This window comes from Nesoenas mayeri (assembly GCF_963082525.1).
Source record: "Nesoenas mayeri genome assembly, chromosome: 1".
Lineage (NCBI taxonomy): Eukaryota > Metazoa > Chordata > Aves > Columbiformes > Columbidae > Nesoenas > Nesoenas mayeri.
Genome location: NC_137541.1, coordinates 87,346,024 through 87,368,884, shown reverse-complemented (window position 1 = coordinate 87,368,884; position 22,861 = coordinate 87,346,024). Strand labels below are relative to the sequence as shown.

The 22,861-nt window shown below is 44.2% G+C and overlaps 1 protein-coding gene across 1 annotated transcript; it reads left to right on the top strand.

The window, feature by feature from the left end:
- Nucleotides 1-541: 541 nt before the first annotated feature.
- FBXO40 (F-box protein 40) lies at nt 542-15,979 on the top strand (the record flags this gene model as incomplete). Its single annotated transcript, XM_080349378.1, has 3 exons — nt 542-598; nt 11,458-13,356; nt 15,455-15,979. The coding sequence occupies 3 exons, from the start codon at nt 542-544 to the stop codon at nt 15,650-15,652; spliced, it is 2,154 nt and encodes a 717-aa protein (XP_080205504.1). The 3' UTR covers nt 15,653-15,979.
- Between the last annotated feature and the right edge of the window lie 6,882 nt (nt 15,980-22,861).

The window sequence follows — 22,861 nt, the reverse complement described above, 5'->3', positions numbered from 1 at the left end:
ATGATCTAGTTCAGTCCCCCTGCCGGAGCAGGAACACCCAGATGAGGCTACATAGGAAGGTGTCCAGGCGGGCTTTGAATGTCTCCAGAGTAGGAGACCACAACCTCCCTGGGCAGCCTGTTCCAGTGCTCTGCTACCCTCGCTGAGAAGTTTCTTCTCATATTTAAGTGGAACCTCCTGTGTTCCAGTTTGCACCCATTGCACCTTGTCCTTTCATTGGTTGTCACCGAGAAGAGCCTGGCTCCATTCTCCTGACGCTCACTCGTTACATATTTACAAACACCGCGTGGCAGCGGCGCCCTCCTCAGGACGACGACAGCGCCGGGCCGCGGCTCCACGGAAAACTAGGACTCCCGGCATGCAGAGCGCGGCCGCGCAGCCGCAGACGGGGTGCGCAGGGACGGCCGCCGTGCGCCGCGGGGCGTGCCGGGAGCTGTAGTGCGGCGGGCAGCGCCGCCGCAGCCGGGAGGGTCTGGGGCGGGGGAGGAGGCGCCGCCTCCCCGCCTGAGGGGCGGTGGCGGCGGCCGGGCGGGTCGCGGGCATGGAGTCAGAGGCGGTGGCGGAAGGGCGCTGGCCTGCTGTGGCGCAGCAGCCGCGAGTGGCAGGGCGGTGCTAGGCGGCCACGGGCCGCAACCTGCCGCCCGGCAGCGCTGCCGCAGGGGAGCGGTGAAAGGCACAGGGTCCGCCCGGGGGCATTTACAGCCCGGGGTAACCTAACGAGGTGACATTTCCACTGTAGTTAATGCTTTCTGCGGTGCAGGGTAGCTAGTGGTGGCCTCGGTGTCACCACAAGCACATCGCTGCTGCCCTCTGCGCAGGCGGAAGGGACGGGTGACAAGCGAAGCCGTGTCGCAGTGTCATGGGCGATCCTACGGCAGCAGCTTGGCAGCAACAGACACAGCGGTGGTCACTGGATGTACAGTTAACGCGATAAGCCACAGTAGCTGCCAATCAGCCATGGTGCATTTTGAGATCAATATGTGTGTTACGTTGTGTGACAAAGGCTTGTCTGCACACCCACAAAGGAAAACGGGACAACGGCAGGAGGGGGAGCCCCATCAGCACCCTGCTGGGCTGCTCCCAGGACCATGCCAGGAGCCATCTGCCCACTGAAGGCCCATCTCCACATGCCCGGAGGAGCACAGGGGCACGATGGCACAAGCCTGTGTCACACAACCTAATACATGCACATGCGCACACACACACACATATATATGCATGCTCACTAGCACACCTCATAGAATCATAGAATTGTTTTGCTTGCAAGAGACCCTCAGGATCATCGAGTCCAACCATAATGAAACCATAACCTCCAACCTGTTCAGCTGGAGTTGAGATAAGGCCACTGGCGCTTTGTTCATGTGAATGTTCTGTGTGGCTAGCTGCATAATCTGTGTGGCCATCCCGGTATATATGTTTAAGTGGTGTATATGTGTGTTTGTGCATGTACCTACTAGGAATATGAGCTTAGCCTGGCTACTTCTTGTACCTGGGGACATGGAGCTGTGGCAGCCTTGCCTCTCTCAGGCTACCAGATCTAGTCCAATTTTCCTGTATCAATAAATATTTGTATACATATCATATGCATACATATACCATATAAATATCATATACATAGGTATATTTCATAGGGCTTCTATATAGCACATCAATTCTATCCATAGAATTGAAATAAGATACCTTAAATCAGACAGGCAGCAGCTTTTTCCCAAAGCATTTACATCAAAAAATAAATAACAGTGACCCTTTTCTTTCAGAGATTTCCCATTTCTTGCCCCCTACTAGTAAGCACAACTATGCTGCAGCAGGAGGTCTGGTTACAGAATTGGTTGGCATTACTGAGATACCTTGAATCAAATTAGCACAGGTGAGGGTGGCAGCAGAGATCTGCAAGTTCTCCTGGTTTTGCTGAGTCTGGTTTCAGGTGCAGCTGAGCTAATATAATGGCGTGATGCAGGTACGAGGATTAATTCCTGTTTCCTGTTGCTGTCGCTCTTCTGTTCCCTTCTCTCCACCACATACACATTTGCAAGGATGGTGAACTACATTCGTTCTACACTTCTTGTGACAACCCTCTCTAAAAGGCCACCACAGATGATGCCTTTTTGCCATACTGCCATCATCTGCAGGCAAGGATTTGCAAAATTTGCGGGGCTGGTGTTACGTAAGGCTGCCCAGGACAGGCTGTTTGGGTCTGTGTGATCACTGAGCAACACACCGAAGCTGTAAAAAGTGCCACCAGAGTTCAGACTGTCTGGAAATACAAAGATCTGAAACCAGACTGACATCAGGCGCCAGTAAAATTAAGATATAAGGCAGCTTCATTTCTGACAACTGCTTCTGAAGCCCTAAGTATTTTAGTAACCTGGGCTAATTCAGCTGGAGGGAGTTTACTTCTACACCAATAATACAGAGTTTTTAGAATATTTTTTTACTTCATATAAAAGTGAGGCACACAAGCAGCATGTTTTTAAACACAGTCCTAAAAGATGACAACAGCATTGAAAGTTGAAGAATGACCCTGAACTGGGAGCGAGGGGCAGAAGTGGAAGGGGTAAACTGATCAGCAGTCGTGTTGTGATTGGGTGAAATTCGAGTTTAGGTGTATTACCACTGGCCTCTGCTTTCCCCAGTGCAATGGGATGACAGAAAATGGTATCACGATAACACAGCCCTTTCTAAAAAAGGCCACGGAGCCAGACTGCTAACCATATTTAGCACTACTAAATCACGATTGGCACCAGCAAGCCTTGGTTGTCACCTACTGGCATTTTGTTCAGCATAAAGATGAAAACACGGTTGCCTGCGCTGTTTCAAATGATGAGAGTCACTGCAGACTTGCAGATAGGGAAGGAGGAAGATAAGGCAGAGCAGCAAGTTTATCATGATTTAGGATCTCAGAGCTGCCACCACCACAGCCAAAAGGTGTTGTTCTGTGTTTCTGAGGTGGTAAAAAGTGGCCTTGTACAACACCAGGGTCACAAGAGGGTCTTTACAACCAGATGGGGTGAACACTCACCAGGGAGAAGCAATGTCTGCACCATCTGCACCCCTGAACCTCATTGACATGTAATAGTACCCATATGCCTGTACTCACCAAGAGTATGAAATGCTTACCATGAAACTCACCATGAAATGCTTCAATGAGTTCACAGTGATGGTAAAAAAATGTCTGCTCTCCTTTGCTTCCACACGTTTGGCTGCAGTAGGGTGACTTTGGTAACTGTTCCCTTCAGGCTTCCTCCTGGTGGCTGGTGGGAGCACTGGAGGGGCTGGAGCTGGGGAGTCTCCCAGCGGTCCCAGGGCACTGGGCAGACAGGTCTGCCTGGCTGCTCAGCTCTGGGCCATTCCCCCTCTTTTTCTGCCCAGGCAGATCAGAAACCCACCATCATCTGCACCAGCTGCTGGAATTGGTGATGATGGGAGCAGACAGCATGGTGACAATTCCAAAAGCAGGAACCACAAACTGGTGTGGTCACCAAGGAGAGTTAAGTTGTAAGGGGCAAACCTCCATCCGAGAGTGGCAGGGAGCTGACATGGGGCTCTGGAAAGGGCTTGGATCTTTTCCTCTCAGGCAGTGGGCACAGAGTATTATTGGTTCTGCCTCTCACATCTTTTCTGTGAAGTATCACTCCAGAAGTGACAGTGTTAACAAATACAGTGGAAGCTCTGTAAGCTGAGCTACAAGGTCACATGCACAGGTTTTATTTTTAACATCCCAAAACTACTTGATGTTTCTGTCTGGGCTTGCTCTGTGTCCTCCCATTCTCTCCTCTTTCTTTGCTTGCAGTTCTCCCTTATCCACCTCACTTCAACCCATCTGAGCACAACCAGAAGAGCAAGTGTTTGGTACACACACAGGGGCTCTATGATTAAGGTAAGGTTTTGTAAGTAGAGTTGGAGTCTTTATTGGTCAAACCTAATGCAATGGTTATTGTATTGAGCTATGAAAATCAAGAGGTCTTCAAAACAGCCTTAGTAACTAAGAAAAATAAGAATAATCAGGCACAAGATGTCTTAAATGACACCCTAAAACAGAGGCAGCTGGTAACTGTGAACACTTCTGTGACATGCTACTCTAAACCAAAACAAAACAACCTCCATAATACATTCAGTGGATCTGCCAGAGTTTGCAGGACTGTATCTGGGGTTTTAAAAAACTAAGATGCTAATTCTAAGATGGGAGCTTCAGTAGCAGGACAGATGATAAATCAAAAATTCAATTTCTGTAATCACCAAGAAATTCTGAGAGAAGACAAGGATATACAATAAGGGTCAGAGAAGAGGCAAGAACAATGCTCTGGCAAAAATGCTGACTTAAAATCCAGTGAGTTTTGTAGATTCAGACTGCAAACTATGTTTGTAAGCCAGACTGTATAATAAGATGATGAAGTAAGAATCACAAGTGTTAGAGGCACTACTGTACCCATTTAGAGTTGAGGCTGCTCAGCAATTTTTATTCAGGAATCTTTTCTCTTTTGTTTTCATGACTTTGACTAATAGCTCTGAAATTCTCTGTGTGGAGCATTTGCCTTGGGCTGGGTTTCTTTTGTTTTGCTTCAGACCATTCACTTGGTTATCTCGAGAAGTTTAGAGTATGTTAATGAGATTGTTACCTTGTTACCAAGGCATAAAATAGAACCTGAACTCAAAGGAAAAAAAAAAAAAGTTTGGACCTTTCTTTTTTTTCCTCAAACTGCAACTAAAGTGGAACCTGTTATTTTGAAGCACTTGCTGAACTCAAACTAAAACCAAAGCCATTTCCCAGTTACCAATGCCAAGTGAGGGTTTGCCTGACTCTGTCTCTACCAAGGACATCACAAGGACCCCTCATGTGCAGGGAGAGCAGCAGGGTAGCTCCGTGCCACAGCCTCTCCCTTCTCCCTGTTCTGCCTGTCTCCCGTACGATGTCCCAACATGCTCAGCACAGGACCCTGCTGCTGGGCTGCTCTGCATGGTACTGCCAGCCCAGGGGACCACTTCAGGTGGGCTCTCAGGTGAGCTATGGCTACATTTTGCAGGGTAGGGAGGAGCAAGAAATATTGGTGATGCAGGTCTCACAGTGGGGAGTGCAGTGTAGGGCTGCTGCCAGCAGTGCCCTCTGTTACCCACACCTCGCTGCTCTGAACTCTGCACTACTCCTCCCATTACAGCACCAGTGCTTCTGGACAGAAGTTGCACTAGCAAGTTTCCATGCCTCTTTTCTGTATGCATGCAGCACAGATTTACCATCTGAGGGGGAGGCCTGATGTTGCAACAGATTCTCTTTAGCTCCACACTCCTGCATGCCAGGTTTAGGGAGCTAAAGACAATCTGATGTGCTTCTGTGGGAACGCATGCTCTGAAAGAAAAGCAAGGAACATACCTGGCTGATGCACTGTACTGTGGACCTACTTCATCCCTGTAATTTTAAAGCATTTTTTATTCAGTATAAAGCAATTCCATCCTGTTCAGTAACTCTGAACCAGTGGTTACTGCCATGAAATACCACAGGCTCAAACAGCTGATCCCCAGCTAGAAAATACAGGGAGTAACTCCCTAATTGCCATAGTCTGATCCTTCCATCTTTGGCCTTATCTAACAGGTCAGTTGTCTCACGGGAACACTTTTCACTCTGCATATCTTATACTGGGGACTTGAGGTTTACCAGAAGGGTTGTCCTGGGATCAAAGTGCCCCTGTAAAACCCATGTGGACTTGTTCAAGGCCTGAGCCTCAAAGACACTGTGTCTTGCACATGCTTACTGGAAATTTATTAGTGCCATTCATGAAGATTTCATCTCTACATTTTATTCTCCCTTTCCACCTACCCTGGGCTGTACCATAGTCATTGTCTGACTCATTCAAAGCTCAGCTGGTAGCATACATATGTGAGATCACTCTTCAGAGTGCCATGAAGGACAGTGACCCCCTACCCCTAATGCCAAGGTGGTCGCTTAAGCTGTAGCTGTCCCTGCTGTGGGTGTCAAGGTGCAGGGCTTGACTCAGAGATCACTGTGGTGGCATTCTTGGGCTTCCTTTTGATTTTGTATCTAAGGACAAGACTTGAGAAAAATTAGGATTCGGAATACCATGTGTAAATGTGGTACAGCATGGTTTCCAATGGCCTAGTGTTTTCTTCCTCAGCTCCAAGAAATAAATATATCATCTGTGTAGCAAAACAAGACCCAAGCCTGATTTCTTGCTAAGCATGTTAAGTACATAGTGACTGAAGAAGAGCGCTGCACAAAAAGAGAATAAAATCTCTAGTTTAAGGAGACTTAGATGCTCTCCTAGAAAATGTGATTCTACAGCTGGCTCTACCAGGGATTTTATGCAGGAGGCATGCAACTGCAAGTGAAACATCAGAACCTGAGCATCTCCATGCCTGGTGTGTATATAGATCTATATTTATTTATATAAAATATTATATTTAATTATATTTATTTTCATCTTTCTATCCTTTAATTGTACATCTGCCAAATAGAAGTAATAGTCTCTTTTAAACTCAAGTGCACCTCTAGCACTGCAAAGATTAATTCATTATTGGTTGTAAACCTCCTCAGATGCTAAGATAGTAAGTATATTGAAAAACCCTGTAAGGAAATTGATAACTTTGTTTTCACCTCAGGTTTTAAGTATGACATAGTGGGTAACAAAGATTAAAAGAAATAGACAATATGTCCTATCTGCCCAATACACTTCACCAAAAATATTCACATTCCTTGAAAATGTTTTTCTATTGTAACATTATAAATAGTTTTAACATTCTTGGCTCCAGCATTTGGATGCAAACTTTCCTGAGGTTCTTAAATAGCTCTTTATCACATTGTAAATCTTAGCAAGATTGTTTTATGTTCATCACAGACGAACTCTTTAAGGTTTCTGGAATTTCTGGTGGCCTTTTTTGATTATTTTTTAAAATGGGAGTCATCCCTTGATTCTGTGAGAAGAGCTCAGATGTGATATAACCTTGGTATGTCATATGATCAGTCACATATAGCAAATACCAAATAAGAAAACAATTGTATTGTTTTGGCTCATTAATTAAACATATTTACTGAATTAAATATATTTACTGAAAATAAATTGTAATCGGTTTATAAACTGAAAGTTATTGTCACTGAACAGATCTGCTCCAGACACAGACATATCTGCAGTTAAAATAGCAGCTGTATATTTTTAAACCTTACTTGATTTGCTGTCATGACAGTCTAAAAATAAAGATTTACCAAAGTGGACAGACTGTGAACTCTAATTTGCATCCTTTCTTTCCACAGTAGCTTGGACATGATTCAAGTTAGCATTTCTGTTTTGATTTTTTTTTCTAATCCAGCTCTTTGGAAATGTTGCAAGTTGCAGGGAAACAATAAGTGTGCAGGTTTAGAGAACTGTTTCATTGCCTGACATACCTGTGTGTCACCTGCCTCTGGATCTTATGTATCAAATTTACTGAGGCCAGAATTTGTAAACTTTCTGCTCAGGGTTTTGAAAGTTATCATTGGAGTACTGACAATAATGCCATCAACTGAGCCACAGAGGTAAGTAGATCATCAGTTAAAACACAAAGCGCTGTCTTACTGACATATCAGAATAGAAGAAGCATTCAAACCCTGCTAAATATCAGAAAAGTTTTCTCTACTGTCTTCCTGTCCTCCAGCTTCACAGATTTGACAATGAGAAGAAATTTATAGAAATCATTTGTCTGACAGGACAGCATATACAAGTCAGGGATGAGATAAACTCAACTAGAAATGGCTGATCTGGATAAGGATTGAGACATATTCTGAATCTGAATGCTCTTACATGGTCACTTTTGATAAACAAAGTATGTGTTTCCTTTCTCTACATGCGATTCACATGGGGTTTGTTTCAGCACACAACAGTGTGAAAGCAAACTCCTCTCCAAAAACTTCGAAGTCAGCCTTTCCTGTGATTTTGGAGAACTATAAGCCCCATGCCTCAGATGTATTTTGATTTATCAATTATTCCTCTCCGAGAGTTGGTTTTGCAGTGGAAAGTATTGTTCACACATTCATGTTTTTATTGCGGTGTAATGTACCCAGCTTTCCACTGACCTTATGCAAGTCATAGCTGGGACTATTTTTAGAGATTGTATTTGCAGCAAAATGCTACAAGAATGAGAGCAGCAAGGATGCTGCCAATGTGAAATAAATCCATCTGTATCTCCTGCTTCTCTGAGCTGCATAGAATTAGATGTAACTGAACAGCCTAAAGCAGGACAGATGCCTCCCAAAATCACCTGCATTTATGGGCTGGACGTGGCTGGGTTTGCCCTGGCCAGCACCCTGGTGTCACTTCTGTGCAGAAGCCAGTGCTCCCCAAGACAAAGCAGGGAATGCTATAATGGATAGTCACAAAATATTATTTTTCTGCATTGCTGTCTCAAGCGCTTTCTGTGCAAAGGTGAAGGTACTTGAGCCTTCAGGGTGTTTGTCCCTAGGTAAAGGGACCACCTAGGACTTGTTTTCCTTTACTCTGCAGGACCAAGGAGGAATGGGATTCACTAAGAGATGTAAACATGTATTGCTCATTGTTGGAAACTGCAATGGATGGAACAAAGTTGTGTTGAGCAATTAATGCATATCAAATTTAAACACAACTGTATGGTCTTTGGTGACTGCAGGAACTCACATGCATTGCCTTTCCCGCACATCTTTCCTTCTCCTGCATTGTTCATGACTTCCATTGCCTAGATGTGAAATATGATAATTTAAAACAGTTTCTTCAAGAAAGAAAGGGGAAGCAGCTTCATGTAGCATCTCTTCCCCTTAAGCCTGAGCCTACTTTCTCTCCAGCACTGCTCTTCTCACGGCTAGGGCACTTAAGCCTGAGGTTGCAGGAGTACTCACATCCAGGCAAATTACACTTCTGTATTTTCTTTAATCTTAGGGAAAAAAAAAAGAAAAAAAAAACACAAAACCTTTAAATTATTTTACTAATAATGTATATTTTTACCAAGAGCCAAATGAGAGTCTGCTGGGCCTATGGTAGTTCTTACTGCACAGAAGGCGTGGTGGGAAGAATCGTCAAAATTAATTTTCTCATTTTCACCAGAAAAAGCACACCCTGGGTCCTATTTGGAAACAGAACTACTGTTCCTCCTTATCACTAGCTTTTTCCCTTTCACAAAAATTCATGGTAGACTGAACCAAGCAGGAATGCAGCCTCTATATCAAGGATCAGAAAGTTAGAAGTCTGGACTTTTCTACTTGCAGCAGCTCTTCTTTGGACCAAGTTACTGATACCAGCCAAAGTACCTCCAGAGAAGTAGCTCCAAGTAGTGACTGAGCAGCCTCTAGTTCTCTAATCCAACAACTGTGTATGAGGGGAAAGGACTACAGGAGGTCCTACATGTTACTCCTACACAGCATCTCTTTTAGGGGCATTGTTGAAGAAGACTACTGGGCTGGGTGGACCACTGATCTGGCCCAGAATGTAATTTCTTGTCATTTCATGTTCTTAGAGCTTTTTCAACAGAAGGCATGTGTCATGCTAATCACCATCTCCATTTACTTACTATTGGACTCTGTGCTTCTGTTTTCCCATGTTTAGGAAGAAGTAACAGTTATTACTGGGAATTATTGCAAGGGTAGAGATATTATGAGCAATGGGACCTGAGAACTTTTGTAAGCAGGCCTCATAGTGCATTATTTTTACTAACTAAACTGATTTAATTGACTTACTGGGAAAGAACAGAAAGCATGGTAGTGAAAGCAAAGCTGATCAGCGGTTTGTTCTGACACAAAGTTAGTAATCTGGTAATGACAACTTTTTATATAAGGATCTTCATACATCATGTTCTTCTGGGTTTTGTTGTTGGACCTCAGGAAAATTGTATGTCCTTTTTATATCAAAGGTTTTTAAAGGGAGAAGAGGATTTTTTTTTATTATTATTAAGGAAATGTGAGAACTGTCATGCAATCTTCCTTAAGAAAACATTTAGCCTGTTTATATAATAAAGCTAGTTTAAATTTCTTAAACATTTGCTTTGGCAGCCTCTACTTGTTCTTTTAATCCAGTCTGTTGGTTGCAAAATGTTAACTATAAGGAGCTGCCTGGTGTCAGCTAAATTTGTGAAACAGAGGCTAGTATTGCTTATTACTTGTTGCCTGAGACCTCTTACCCTATTTTCTGGCCCCTTGTGGTGTCACTAACACCTTCATAAACTGAATCTAAAATATGATCAACTCAGGATCACCTATTCAGTTCCAAGTAGAGTTTGACACTGACTTGTCAGAAGTATGTAGAGTAAACTGAAAAAGTAGAGCGGTGGTGACCTGTTGTAACAGTTCCTTCTAAAAAGCCTGTCCCCATCTTTCTTAGAGGCCCCTTTTAAGTACTGAAAGGCTGCAATAAGATGTCCCCAAAGCCTTCTCTTCTCCAGGCTGAACAACCCCAACTCTCTCAGCCTTTCCTCACAGCAGAGGTGTTCCAGCCCTCTAACCATCTTGGTGGCCTCCTCTGGACCCTCTCCAACAGGTCCATGTCTTTCTGGTACTGAGGGCTCCAGAACTGGACGCAGTACTCCAGGCGGGCTCTCATACCTGCCTTTTTCCTCACCTTCCTATCTACTCAGTATTCATTGGTGACAACATGGGGAAGAAAGGTGAAAGGCAGTTTGTAAAAAAAAAAAAAAAAGTTAAAGCAAATGGATTTATCTGTGTGAGTACAACCTTGCAACAAGCTCCCTCTGCAGTCTGGAGCTTCTCTCCAAAATGCAGATTGAGGCATCACTTATTCCAGGTTTTGAAACCTGAAAGTGGATGTAGCAAATAAACCTGCCTGAAGAGAAGTCCCCTGTGGTTTCTGTTCTACAACATAGAGGCATCACCTGGGAGTGTAAAGGTAAATCAGGAAAGCAGAGTAAAGGAGGCCAGGAAAATTAGCCTTTAGCTAGGCTGGTTTCCATGCTGGGAACAGGGATCATTATGATAATCCTCACTCTCAGCCTTGCTGGTATAGAGCAAGTAGAGGTTCATTTGCACAACATTAATGTCTTTATGGGGGCTGACAAGACACGTAGGCCAAAAGACCAGCTAATTTTTTCCAGAGCAGAGAAAGAAACGTCATCTTTCCTACTCAAATGACGTTGAGGAAGTGGGAAGTTCTCTCACTGTGCCTCTGACTGTCTTGATTTCAGCAGCTTGGTATAGATAGACCCAGTGTGAATACTGGGACAGAAAGCAGCTTGCTCCCAAACCCTGGCTGCCTCTCCTGGGCTAATGAGCAAGGACTTTATCTACATCCATGCTGCTATCAGACTACACTGTACCAAAGGGATCAGGGCTGATACATGACTGTATGGAGTTGGCAATCATTTGCCCACAGCCTTATTCCCTCTAGGAATGCATGTGAGCACCTAACGCATAGAAACCAAGCATGCACATGGAAGGTCTGTACTCATTCTTGCTCCTTCAGGCAATAACTCTTGTCTTCTTGTCTTTGCTACACACAGCACCGGGCTCAGAAAGCTCCCCCTGGGCAGCACAGGCACTGTGAGAGATGTTTCAACCGGCAGTGCCATGCACCAATTGAGCTCTCCACCTCCTGCATGGTGATCAGCTGCCGCTCTCACTGTGGGGCCACCTTCCACATGTGCAAGGAGGAGGAACACCAATTGCTCTGTCCCCTAGAGCAGGTCCCCTGCCTCAACTCGGCCTATGGCTGCCCTTTTTCCATGGCCCGTTTTAAGCTGGCGAAGCACCTCCAGGTCTGTCCAGCCAGTGTTGTCTGCTGCTCTATGGAGTGGAATCGCTGGCCAAACGTGGATTCAGACACAACCCTTCACAAGAACATTATGAAGGAGACCTTGAACGAAGAGTGTCTGGACACTGCCTTGGCACTCAGAGACCAGAAGATACTTTTCAGGACTTTGAAAATAGCCAACTTGTTTCCAGAGTGGAGGAAAAAGGATGAAGTGGAAGAGCTAATGGATGAAGCCATTGATGGGGAAGAAGGTGCTGTGGGAGGAGTAGCCTGTGGTTCCCAAGCAACCGACAAGCAGTTGTCCGAGCTCAGCCAACATGAACGTGAACTTTTGGCAAAGGACAAAGAGGGTATGGACCTGGGGAGTTACAAAACGTGGGAGAACATTTTCAGCAAAGAGCTCCTAGCTTGCAAGGTAACAGGCTCAGGAGACAGCACAGGACAGAAGACAGAGGAAGCTTCCAAGAAAACAGCATCAGCCCCTCGTGCTACCAGCTCCACAGAGAAGGCAAAGGAAGTACCTGGCAGGGCAGAAGAGGCAAAGGACCCAAAGCTTCAACAAGTAGCACCAAATACAGAAATGACAGGACTGGCTCCCTGGCAAGAAGGTGTCCTGGAGAGGCTGAAGAAGGAAGTTGGTGTAGGTGATTACAACATGTATCTGGTACATCACGGAGGAATGCTGATCCGCTTTGGCCAGCTAGCTGCTTGCACTCCCAAAGAAAAAGACTTTGTCTATGGGAACTTGGAAGCTCAGGAGGTGAAGACTGTCTACACCTTCAAAGTGCCAGTTAGTTACTGCGGCAAAAGAGCACGACTAGGAGATGCACTGGGCCACAAGATGCCAACTTCAGACAAGTCAGTGGATACCTCGGAACTGGGAATAAACATTGAAGACCTGCCTAAGACAAATATAGTTAAAGCCACACTGCTGTGTGCACTGGAAAAAGAACTGAAAGGCCATGAGATCTCTGAAGCAAGGGGTATCGATGGACTCTTTGTGGATTTTGCAACACAGACATACAACTTTCCTCTGGAATCCTTCTCCTCGAATGCTGTTCTTGCAGATATTTTGGATGAAAAAAGCCCACCAGAGCTCCATGTGGAGCTTTACACTGAATGTGTAACTAGAAGACACAACAAAAGCAGTTCAGCTTTCACATTCACTTGCAGTCATTTCTTCAGGAGGGATGAGTTCCCATCCCACTTCAAGAATGTGCACACTGATATCCAGTCATGTCTGGATGGATGGTTCCAGCATCGCTGCCCACTGGCCTACCTGGGATGTACTTTTGTTCAAAATCACTTCCGCCCTGATGGACTTAAGGCCAAAGTTATATACAGCAAGGCTCTCAATACATTTGCTATTAGGCCAGAAGTAGACACCCTCCTTGGTGAATCAGAGAAGTGCATTTCCACAGTGGCTAATCGAAGGAGAAATACAGACTCGCTGAGCAGCCTCCCAGTGGAAGTGCTCAAGTACATTGCAGGGTTCCTGGACAGCTTCAGTTTATCTCAGCTATCACAAGTGTCAGTGCTGATGAGGGACATCTGTGCCACTCTTCTTCAAGAGAGGGGAATGGTCCTGCTCGTCTGGGAGAAAAAAAGGTATTCCCATGGTGGTACGTCGTGGAGAGCTCGCAAAAAGGCAAGTGACTGTGACGCTGGGAAAAAGAGAACAATGGGCTCTCTCCAGATAAAACACGAGCATAGCAAGGGATGCTGCATGGAACCATGCAGATTTGGGAAGGTTTGTGAGGTTGTGAATTTGCACCACAGTTATCTGGCATCAGGGCTATAAAATGCAGTACATCCAGCAAAGACAGGAAGGTGCAAATGGCCATCTCTTGACTAGCTGCAACTCCTCACCCAAGTTTGTCTTGGGTAACCTGTTTGCACATGCACTGTATTTAGGCACTGGGAATCAAGAATTACTGCTATTTAAAGGTTACCTGTGGGGTTTTGAAGAACTTGAGGTTCATACGTCTTTTTTCTTTACAAGCTGATCTAGGGTATGTCAAAACTAAAACATGCTTCAGAATGCCAAAGGGCTAAAGGACAAGAAGATGTGGCTGTGAAAGGAGTTCAGGTATTCACATCAACTCCCAAGGGCTTTCATGATTAGTAGTTCACAGGATTGCCATGAGTGTCTGATTCCTTGGGTTGTGAGCATCTGAGAGAGCAGCATGGGGATAGGAAGCCGCCTTCTGCAAAGCTGGTCTCCTACTGTTTGTGCTAGAAGATTATCATGTCCCTTATTGGCTATTCAGGTAGTCTTGGTGAAATATGTAAACCCAGCTCCTTTTAAGTCATCACTGAACAATAGTTACGACAGGGGTTTTTTATAGCTGATAGCTTTGCAGCTACTCTGACACAAAATTAGTTGAAAGAATGGCATGAGAGACTGCAGCTTGAACAAGCAGACAAGACAGAGACCTAGGAACAAGTACTTTAGATCCAAGGAAGACTCCTAAAAGTGATCTAAGGATGTGGCTTTCAAGCAGACCCCTGAAGATCTCCACCTATTGATTCTTATCAAAGGGAAGCTTAGCAGTTTATGACTCTTTATTAAGAGAAAGTACTCTTTATTAAGAGCAAAAAATGAAGTATTCAAAATCCGTGTAGCAAAGTTTGGTGTGAGTTGAATTAGCTCAATCCAAACCAGGAATTAGCCATTTACTGGAGGATGTGGCTTCCTTCAGTAAAAGGAAGAAATTCTGGCTGAGCAATCAAATAGCAATTAACTTCAGTTACTGTAATGCAATTTCAAACCAGCAGCCATGAATTTAAACACTGTCTAACCTCTCTCATGTTAACTTTCTGTACTGACCACACAGGAATCTTGTTCCCAGTGCATAGACTCTTCTTGAAAACATCCTGCTTGTAATTAGTCTCAATTACTTGATTACTATGTATAATAGCTATGGTTACTTAGGACTAGGACAGGGTCAGGTAATCTTAAGTGTAGTACACCCACATACTGTCTTTCTTCTGCAGGAAGAAACATTTTTGGGGTGAAGAAAGCTAGTATGACTTTAAAAATTTATTTTATTTGATGTACAGCATATATTAAAGTTACTTAATCACAGTCTTATCACAACATGCTAGTGTATCACTAAATGATACTTTGTATCACTACAAACAAAATAATACTATTTTGACTGCACATTTCTGTTTTTTGCAAGCTTGTATCTCCTCTAGGAATAACCCTAGCCTTAGATTTCCAAGGTTTGTTCTGGGGTGGCGTGAATAATACTAGTGTTGTGATGTTCATCACGTTGAAGTTACTGATAGATGCTTTAGAAGGCCTTTATGAAGTCAGGTTTCTTTGAGATACATTTCAAACAAGCTTGCTGTAGTCATTCTGCTCTATAAATATTTTGGATGCACCTATAAACATCTTAGATCACACCATACATGTGATGGAGTTTTCTGTAGAGGTGCGGTGGTCAGTTGTCCTGGATTTGCCCACACCCCACACTGGTTTGTCACCAAAAACAGTAGAAGGAGACTTTGCCATTAAAAATAGCAGGTGGTGACTAAAGCAGCAAACCCAGGGAGTACAAGGTACGTAACAACAGACCACATTATTTCTTGTCATGCGAGCCCTGTACAATCACATGTTCACTAACCTGTGCAAGTAATGCCTACCTAATATAAGCATATTTAGATTTTTAAAATCCTGTTCTATTTTTACCAATATTCCCATTTTCTCTTCCCAATTTGTCTCCCCTTTCTCACATTAGATCTGGCAGTTCAGCAGCCTCTTCTCTAGAGTTAACAAGTGGCAGCACAATGACATCACGTGCATGTCAGAGCACCTGAAGAACTGCCCCTTCTACCAAGTGGAGCACAAGACGGACCCCGTGCTGCTGACAGGCATGTGTGAATCTCGAGAGCAAACTCAAAAGACTTTGGTTTCTACTTTCAAGCGCAGACTCTGAACAACCTGCTTCCCCTCTGCCATGCTACTCTCAGGGCCCTTTAAAACAAGATTTGGGAATTTGGGTGTAAAGATTCTTGCTTTCAACTCTCCTTTGGACATACAAAACGGGCTTCTCCCTAGTTGTGGTTGGAACATCCTGCTTTTTTTTTTTTTTTTTTTTATAGTAATTTAGTTGTTCAAACTTCATCCACACTGTTCACTGATACCACGTGCTTTCTGGTTATGTTTCTCTTCCTTGCTTAATAGACCATCCTGGAGCAAGCAATAAGGATCTTGTTTGAAAAGGCATCTTCTCAACCTTGAAGGTAGGCTGCTATTCCTGAGAGACGGAAGAGCAGCAAATGTACCCAGCTTGACTAGGTCTGAAACACCTTCGTTTTGGCTGGTAAACCAAGTTCTGGGAGTACGAGCAGATGCCTTCCTGCCCAGTAGAATTAGGGATCACTACCCCGTTCTGAGACGTGAGCAAAAGAAAAGGATACCCCAAAGTCAAGTGCACTAATTAGGACTTGGGAATGCACAGCACAGCCACAGACCATCCTTTAGGGCCCCGATTCAGGCAAGCATGCCTAGTTAGTACAGCATTTGAGCACAAGCATAAAGCTGAGCTCATGGAAATATTCAAACCAAACCAAAGCAAACAAATTGGCTCTTTGTTACAAATAACCAAGTAGCAAAGAGTTGCAGGGGCTCAATTGACTTTCTCTGGTTTTTGGTTAAAAACATTATTTGTTTTATTTAAAAATCCATTAAAGGCATCAAAGAATATATGAAGTCATATTTAGGATGCCTTACCTACTCAGTTTTGCAATTGTAAATTTCGTAAGCAACTGTAAAGAATATGTCAAAGAAATATTTTTTTTTCTGCCAAAGAAAAGGCATTCAGCAAGCCATTCAGTAACAGTACGGGTAATATTTGCTGGGCTACAGTACAAAGACTTTTTCTTTTTTTTTTTACAGAGCAGAAAAGTAATTAGGATTTGGTTCATTTTTTTAATAAATACATTAATTTAAAAACAGAATGTGCTTGTTGAAGCAACAGATGAGAGAAGCAACAGCATCTGTCTTATTACACTATTTAAACCCATTTCAGAGGTGCTAGTTAGTAATGCCATAGTTGTGGTGGTGGGTGGTATTACTCTGAAATGACTGTAGACTGATTTGACAGCTTACAGCTGCTGCGCAGCCACAGCAGTGCCAGCTCACGCCCCTTTCTTTTTTAAGCCCATAGCCAGAAGTGTGAGCTCAGGACATGAGGTCTGGCTTTCATCTCACCACCTCGGGCAGGAGGACCTCACTGGGAGCTGGGACATCTGCCGGCCTGGACCACAGCTCTTCTTGCTTGGGCTAGCCAGGTGAAAACTGGCCCAAGTGGATGGACACATGCTGCACTTACTACCCTTGGTCTCATTGCAGATCTAGGATTAGGCAGGCTACACAAGAAGGAGCCCTCTCTTACTGATAAAGTTTGCCGATGCACCTGAGCTGAGCGTTTGGTAGTCAAAGGTATTAATTGTGTGGTGACCAAAACTGTGCTGTGTGCAGTTCTTCCCTGCCTACATTTGTGGTTTAAGTGGTCCCTGTGAGATTTTCAACCATGTAAGGATCTTTTTCTTCTCCACACACATGCCCTCAGGAGCTATTGTCTGAGTTGTGGCAACAGTGGAGTGGTCTCAGGAGCAGGAGTACCAGCAGTTAATTTTTTTTATGCTATTTTGTTCTCTGTCCCTAGAGGTCCTTTTGGGGAAGTCTCATAATGCTTTTACAGATGAGAATAAACTTGTCTGTGCAGGTATCCTGTGGAAAACACAAGAAGTTATGCAGAGGAAACCGAAGCAAATGAACAAGGGAACCTAAGCTGGGCCAAGAGTAGCTAAAGCTGGATGCTCTGATTCTTCATGCTGTGGCTTGAGCCACCACACAAAACCAAACTGGCCAACATTTAACATTGTTTACAAAACTGGCTTGTCCTCAAAACATCCCCCTATGAAATAGGTTCCCAAATATTGTCACTCTGTTTTATGCAGGGAAGTTGAGAGAGGGGAGAACATAGTCAGACTTCCTAGGCCGGCCTCCACACCAGGACCTCATACTTCACTTGTCATGTATCTGACTGAAAGATGCTGAGCTGCAGCACGATGCATAGCTGCAGACCACAGCAGCTGGAAATGCATGTCCAAAAATCATGTATCAGTATCTGTGCTGGGTACATAAATAGAGGCACTCAAAATTTTAGACAATTTGGGGAGGAAAAAAGAAGTCCCATATATAATAGGGTCTCAGCGTAAGTCAGTGTTGAAGGCTGGTATAAGAGACCATTAAAAAGTTAGTTCAGCCTGTGAACCATCTCTCACCTGATCAGCTGCTTAGCTCCTGTAAATCGATGTAGCTGACCTGAAGTTGTGGTTTATGTCAGGTATGAATCAGGCTCATTTTTCCTTTAGTGCCAGTGTCACTGGCAGTGCTGCTATTCTGCTTCTGGCGTCCTTTTGTCAACGCCAGTGGACTGCATTCTTGTATCTCCCTGCTCCTGGAGACTGCACAGTTTCAGTGCCGTATTTATCTTGGTGAGCACAACACCAGTTTAGTTAAAAGGCAAGAGGCATCGGTTTGGGTCCAGCAAGCTTTTAGGCTCCTAGTTTAAGCTTGTAACTTGACTGATGGAAAGCTAAGTAAGGAAACTTTCCCGTTAGAAAGTTAGACTTCTGAACAGGACTTACAAGCCAGAACAGCTCCTGAATTTCAGCTTGAGGGACTTGATTAGAAGAAACAGGGCATTTGATGTTTCTCAAAACAGTTCTTTTGCTGTGGCAGTGTCTGGACTGGAAAAAAGGACCCAAGTCCAGCAGAGCGCTTAGGCTGCTGTTGGTCGAGATCACACACTCCAGACCTCCATGGCTTTGGTCCCGTTTGTGCTGCCCATGTGCCTTATGATGGCAAGAGCGACGCTCCGCACACTCCAGGCTGATGTGTTTTCCAGTGTTTCCTCTTACTGGAAGAACAGGAAAAGAAATGACGGCATCGTGGAAATCAGAGAGGTCAGGGCAGGGCAAAAAGGCTGAGGACAAGAGAGCACAAAGATGCACAAAAGGAAAGCTAGTGGATGTGGACAGAGGAGACCTGCTTGATTGTAGGCATCATGAGGAGAGGCAAGTGGGGAAAAAGGACACATGGATGATGGGGCAGTGGGATGTGGAAGAGGTGATGCAGCTGTAAATGATTTAGGAGGAAACAGTTTGATTCAACAGGCACTAGCACAGGAGTGATGTTTAGGAGAATAGAGACATAAGGAGAACAGGGAGTTTATTTTACTTGGTTTCTATGGACAAATTAAGACATTTGGATGAGCCTGAAAAACTCAGTGAAATGTAAAATCTGTTTTGAGTTGTAATTTATACAGTGGACCTCACTCTGTGGCACAGCCTTGGTTCTGGATTAGAGTATTCAGCCAGTAGATTGTTGAAACATGAGCTGAGAGCCCACGGTAAAATCACAGAGTCACTGATTTTTATGTTCCTGTACACTCATAATTTGCTGCCAACAACAGACATTCTGGATACATGTTTCTCCTTGAGGAAGGAGCTAGAAATTCCAAACCAGTGTTATAACAGTAACACGGGGCAGGTGATATTGAGGGGTGAAAGGGTAGGTCACCTACTGACATGTATCATAACTCTGGGTTGGAGGAAGAACTTACTTGCTGGGCCTCCAACTCCAAAAACAAAGTAAGCACAGATAAGGTGAAGTTTATCTGAGTAGTGTTTGTTGTTTTGCAAAACTCTGTAACTCTTCATTGCTTTCTTAAGAATAAAAATTATTATGGATTTTAAAAATCCAGCAAAATCCAAAGTCTTAGCTTGTTTTCTTAGTTTCATTACATTAATGTTTACTTTGCTTTCAAATCAGATGTGGTATTTCCTGTACCCTCATATTCATTACACTCCTTTTCTCTGCGCCACTCTTCATTATAGTTGTCCAGGTTGAAAACTATTACTTGTATTTATTTTTTATATTTATTTAGTTTTAACAAATATTTTTATTTTTTACTTCATCCTCTTTGCATAGCCACTTTCTCCTTCCTGATTTAGTTATTTACTTATTTACTTATATGAAAGACTTTCTCTTCTTTTAAAAATACATCTTCTCATCTTTAAAAATACATTTTACAGATTGACATTACATCTACATACATTTGAAGAAGAGTTTTCTTTGCCAATGTCTCTTCTTACTTGCGACCTTATGGCTGTTCATCCAGGTAGCTACAGAGAGATTTTTGCTTCTTTACTTGGGGTGCAATTTCTACAGACACTGTGCATCTCTTTCAGAAATTCTGGGCATCTTTCACGTCTAATTTCCTTACCACTACAGTCCACAATAAAGAGTCTTCTTAATTCCTTGGGTTTAAATTTATTTTGAAACAAAACCTGCATGTACAGTACAGGCCTATTCTTATTTAGCTTCCCACCTAATTTATATAGAAGGAAATTATGATCACACACTCCAAATTTATTTTTATTACCCCCTGCTCTATGACTTAATTTCTATTTACAACTAATTAATCTTTTCTAGGTTTGGCGATGGTTTTATGAAGGAATTTGTCATCTGTCATGTACATGGCAGCATATTTTTACCAGGATTTCTCTCTTTTAATACTAGCTCTCTCCCTACAGACCCAGTTATGAACTTGAGTGGTTCACAGATGACTCTGAGCTGCACAAGTGAAAAGCCTCTTCTAAATTTCTGAGTTTCATCTAAACAACCTATAACATCATTCATGTGATGCTAATGCACTATTTTTATCTGCCTTTCTATCAGTCCTGAACAGCAGAATGTTTTAATACCAGGGATGACTGTTCCTCTACCATATTTCTGTTACTTTCATGATAGCTAGTTTACACCCCAAATAAGTTGCACATATTTATTTCCCACCAATATCTGGAAGATAGTTACAAAGACAATGGATCCAAAGTCTTCTCAATAGTAGCAGGTGATATAACAAGGGGCAATGGCAACAAACTGAAGCTCGGCAGGTTCAGGCTGAACTTCAGGAATTACTTCTTTACCAGAAAGGTAATGCAGCACTGTAACAGGTACCCAGAAAGGTAGCAGTATCTCCACCATTGGAGGGTTTCCAGACTTGATTGGACAAAACCATGGTGACCTTTTTGAGCCAGAGGTTGGTTCAGAGAGCTCTGGACATCTCCTCCCACGATGACTTCTCTGATTCCTCATAGTACACAGGGATCTGCTTCCCTGGCCTCACCCACTTCCTTTAGCTGCACTACCTGTATTGTTTGCTGCAGCTTCTCTCATCACAATTAGTATATTCTTTCCCTTTGTGTCTAGGCCTCTGCCCATCGATACCTCCTTATCTGTCATCACGTACTTATTTAACTGGTTTTCATCTCCCTGTGCAGGAAAACAGATACACGGGCCTCTCCCACCAGTTGCAGCATCACTGAATGGCTCTCTTGAACATGATACCTACACAGTAAAATTATATTTACTAGCTGGCCTAGTAAGTTGAATATTTTTTTACCAAAGCTGTTCCTTTTATCCAGGCTAATCCAGCATGCAATGGACTGCAGCCCTGGAGAATGGAAGGGAGTTCCAGCTTTAGCAGAAACCTGGAGAGATTTGTTTGTGAAGAATACTCCAGAGTGGCTTGCTACTCTGCAAAACAAAGTCTGCCACAACCGCAACATGACCTAGTTGAAGATGTACCTGTTCACTGAAGGAGGATTGGACTCAATAACCTTTGAAGGTCCCTTCCAACCCAAACTATTCTAGGATCCTATAGTGATTCTATGACGCTATGATATGCTGTGTTGGAGCCCCTTCACGGACAGTAACTCACAACTCATTTCACAGCCACAGCATAGGCTGCAGACCTCCCCCAGCTCCTCTGCATAAACAGTTAATGGGCAAATCTGCTGAAATGCAGTTTTGGCTCCAATGGAGCGGGTACAAAAAGTATCAAAGAAAGAAGCCTTGCCTGAGCAAGCAGGTGATGGAGCTGCACAGACAATTGTGCTCTGCATCATTGGCTCATAGGAATATGTGGGTGCCCTCTGAGAGCACAGATATGGCCATATAATAACATGTAGGGCCAGGGGAGTGGAGATGAGTGCACCTCAGATTGAAGTAGGATGCAGGGACCCACAGAGTGTGGTGGTAGGTGTGTGATATGACCTTGGTGAGGCAGTGGGAGAGGTACTCAGAGCAGGTGGCCACATGTGACAGCTCAGGGCTCCTAAGCATAACTTCAGCAGGAAGAGTTACTATTCCTTGTGAGGCTTTTCCAAGAAGGACTGCAGTGGTGAGTGAGGAGGCAATTTGGAAGCATCAAGAAGCTGTATCCAGCCAGCACACGGTGCTTCTTGCGCTGGATATCAGGAAGTTCTACTGGAAGAGCTGTGGCTAGGGGTTATGGTGGCTTCCTGCAAGTGTGCATACATGATCATAGCAGGCCACAGCAAGGGGAAGTTGTGGTACTGCAGGGCTGGCAAAGCTGTGAAGAACAGACCAGCAGAGAAGCAGCCATTTTCCTTCTGTGTGTCTGAAAGACAAGGAAATAGGCAGTAGTTAAAATACCATCAGAGCTCACCCATTTCCCCTCTCACGGCTTGATTTTTTTCCCAGGATGTTTTATCCCCTGGAGTCGGGGCTGACTTGGCAGCTCGTGGTGGCACCACATGCTGCTGGGCTTGTGGGGCTTGGCCATGCTGCTGCAGAGCAAAACCCGCTCCTATGCAGTTAAAGAAGAATCCGCAGCGGGGTGGGGGGGGGGGAAGCTTCAACATCCAAGTCTCTCACGAAGATAAAGTAATCTGAAAAGCAAGCGAACAGAGATGTGACTGCTTTCAGAGGCTGCTGGAGGTCTGGTGGAGATGAGTTTGCACACAGAAGCGCAGTGGGAAAGGCTGATATAATATTGACCTTTAAAAGGACCTGGCAGAAGCAGCCCAGCCGCAGGTTTGGCGATGTCCCTTGATCCCAGCTGATCGCGCCCCACTTAACCCGCTGCCTCACGTCTCCTATGTGTGGCAAAGCAAGAGTTAACGCTTTAAGGGTCGAGGGGGTTTTTTTGCCCTTGTGCTTTGCTGGAGTGAAAGCGAAACCAAGCGCAGCGCAGCAGCCGGGCTGCCTTCCGCCGGGGTTCCAGGGCCTGGAGCACGCCGGGGAGGCCGCGGCGCTGAGGGGCAGG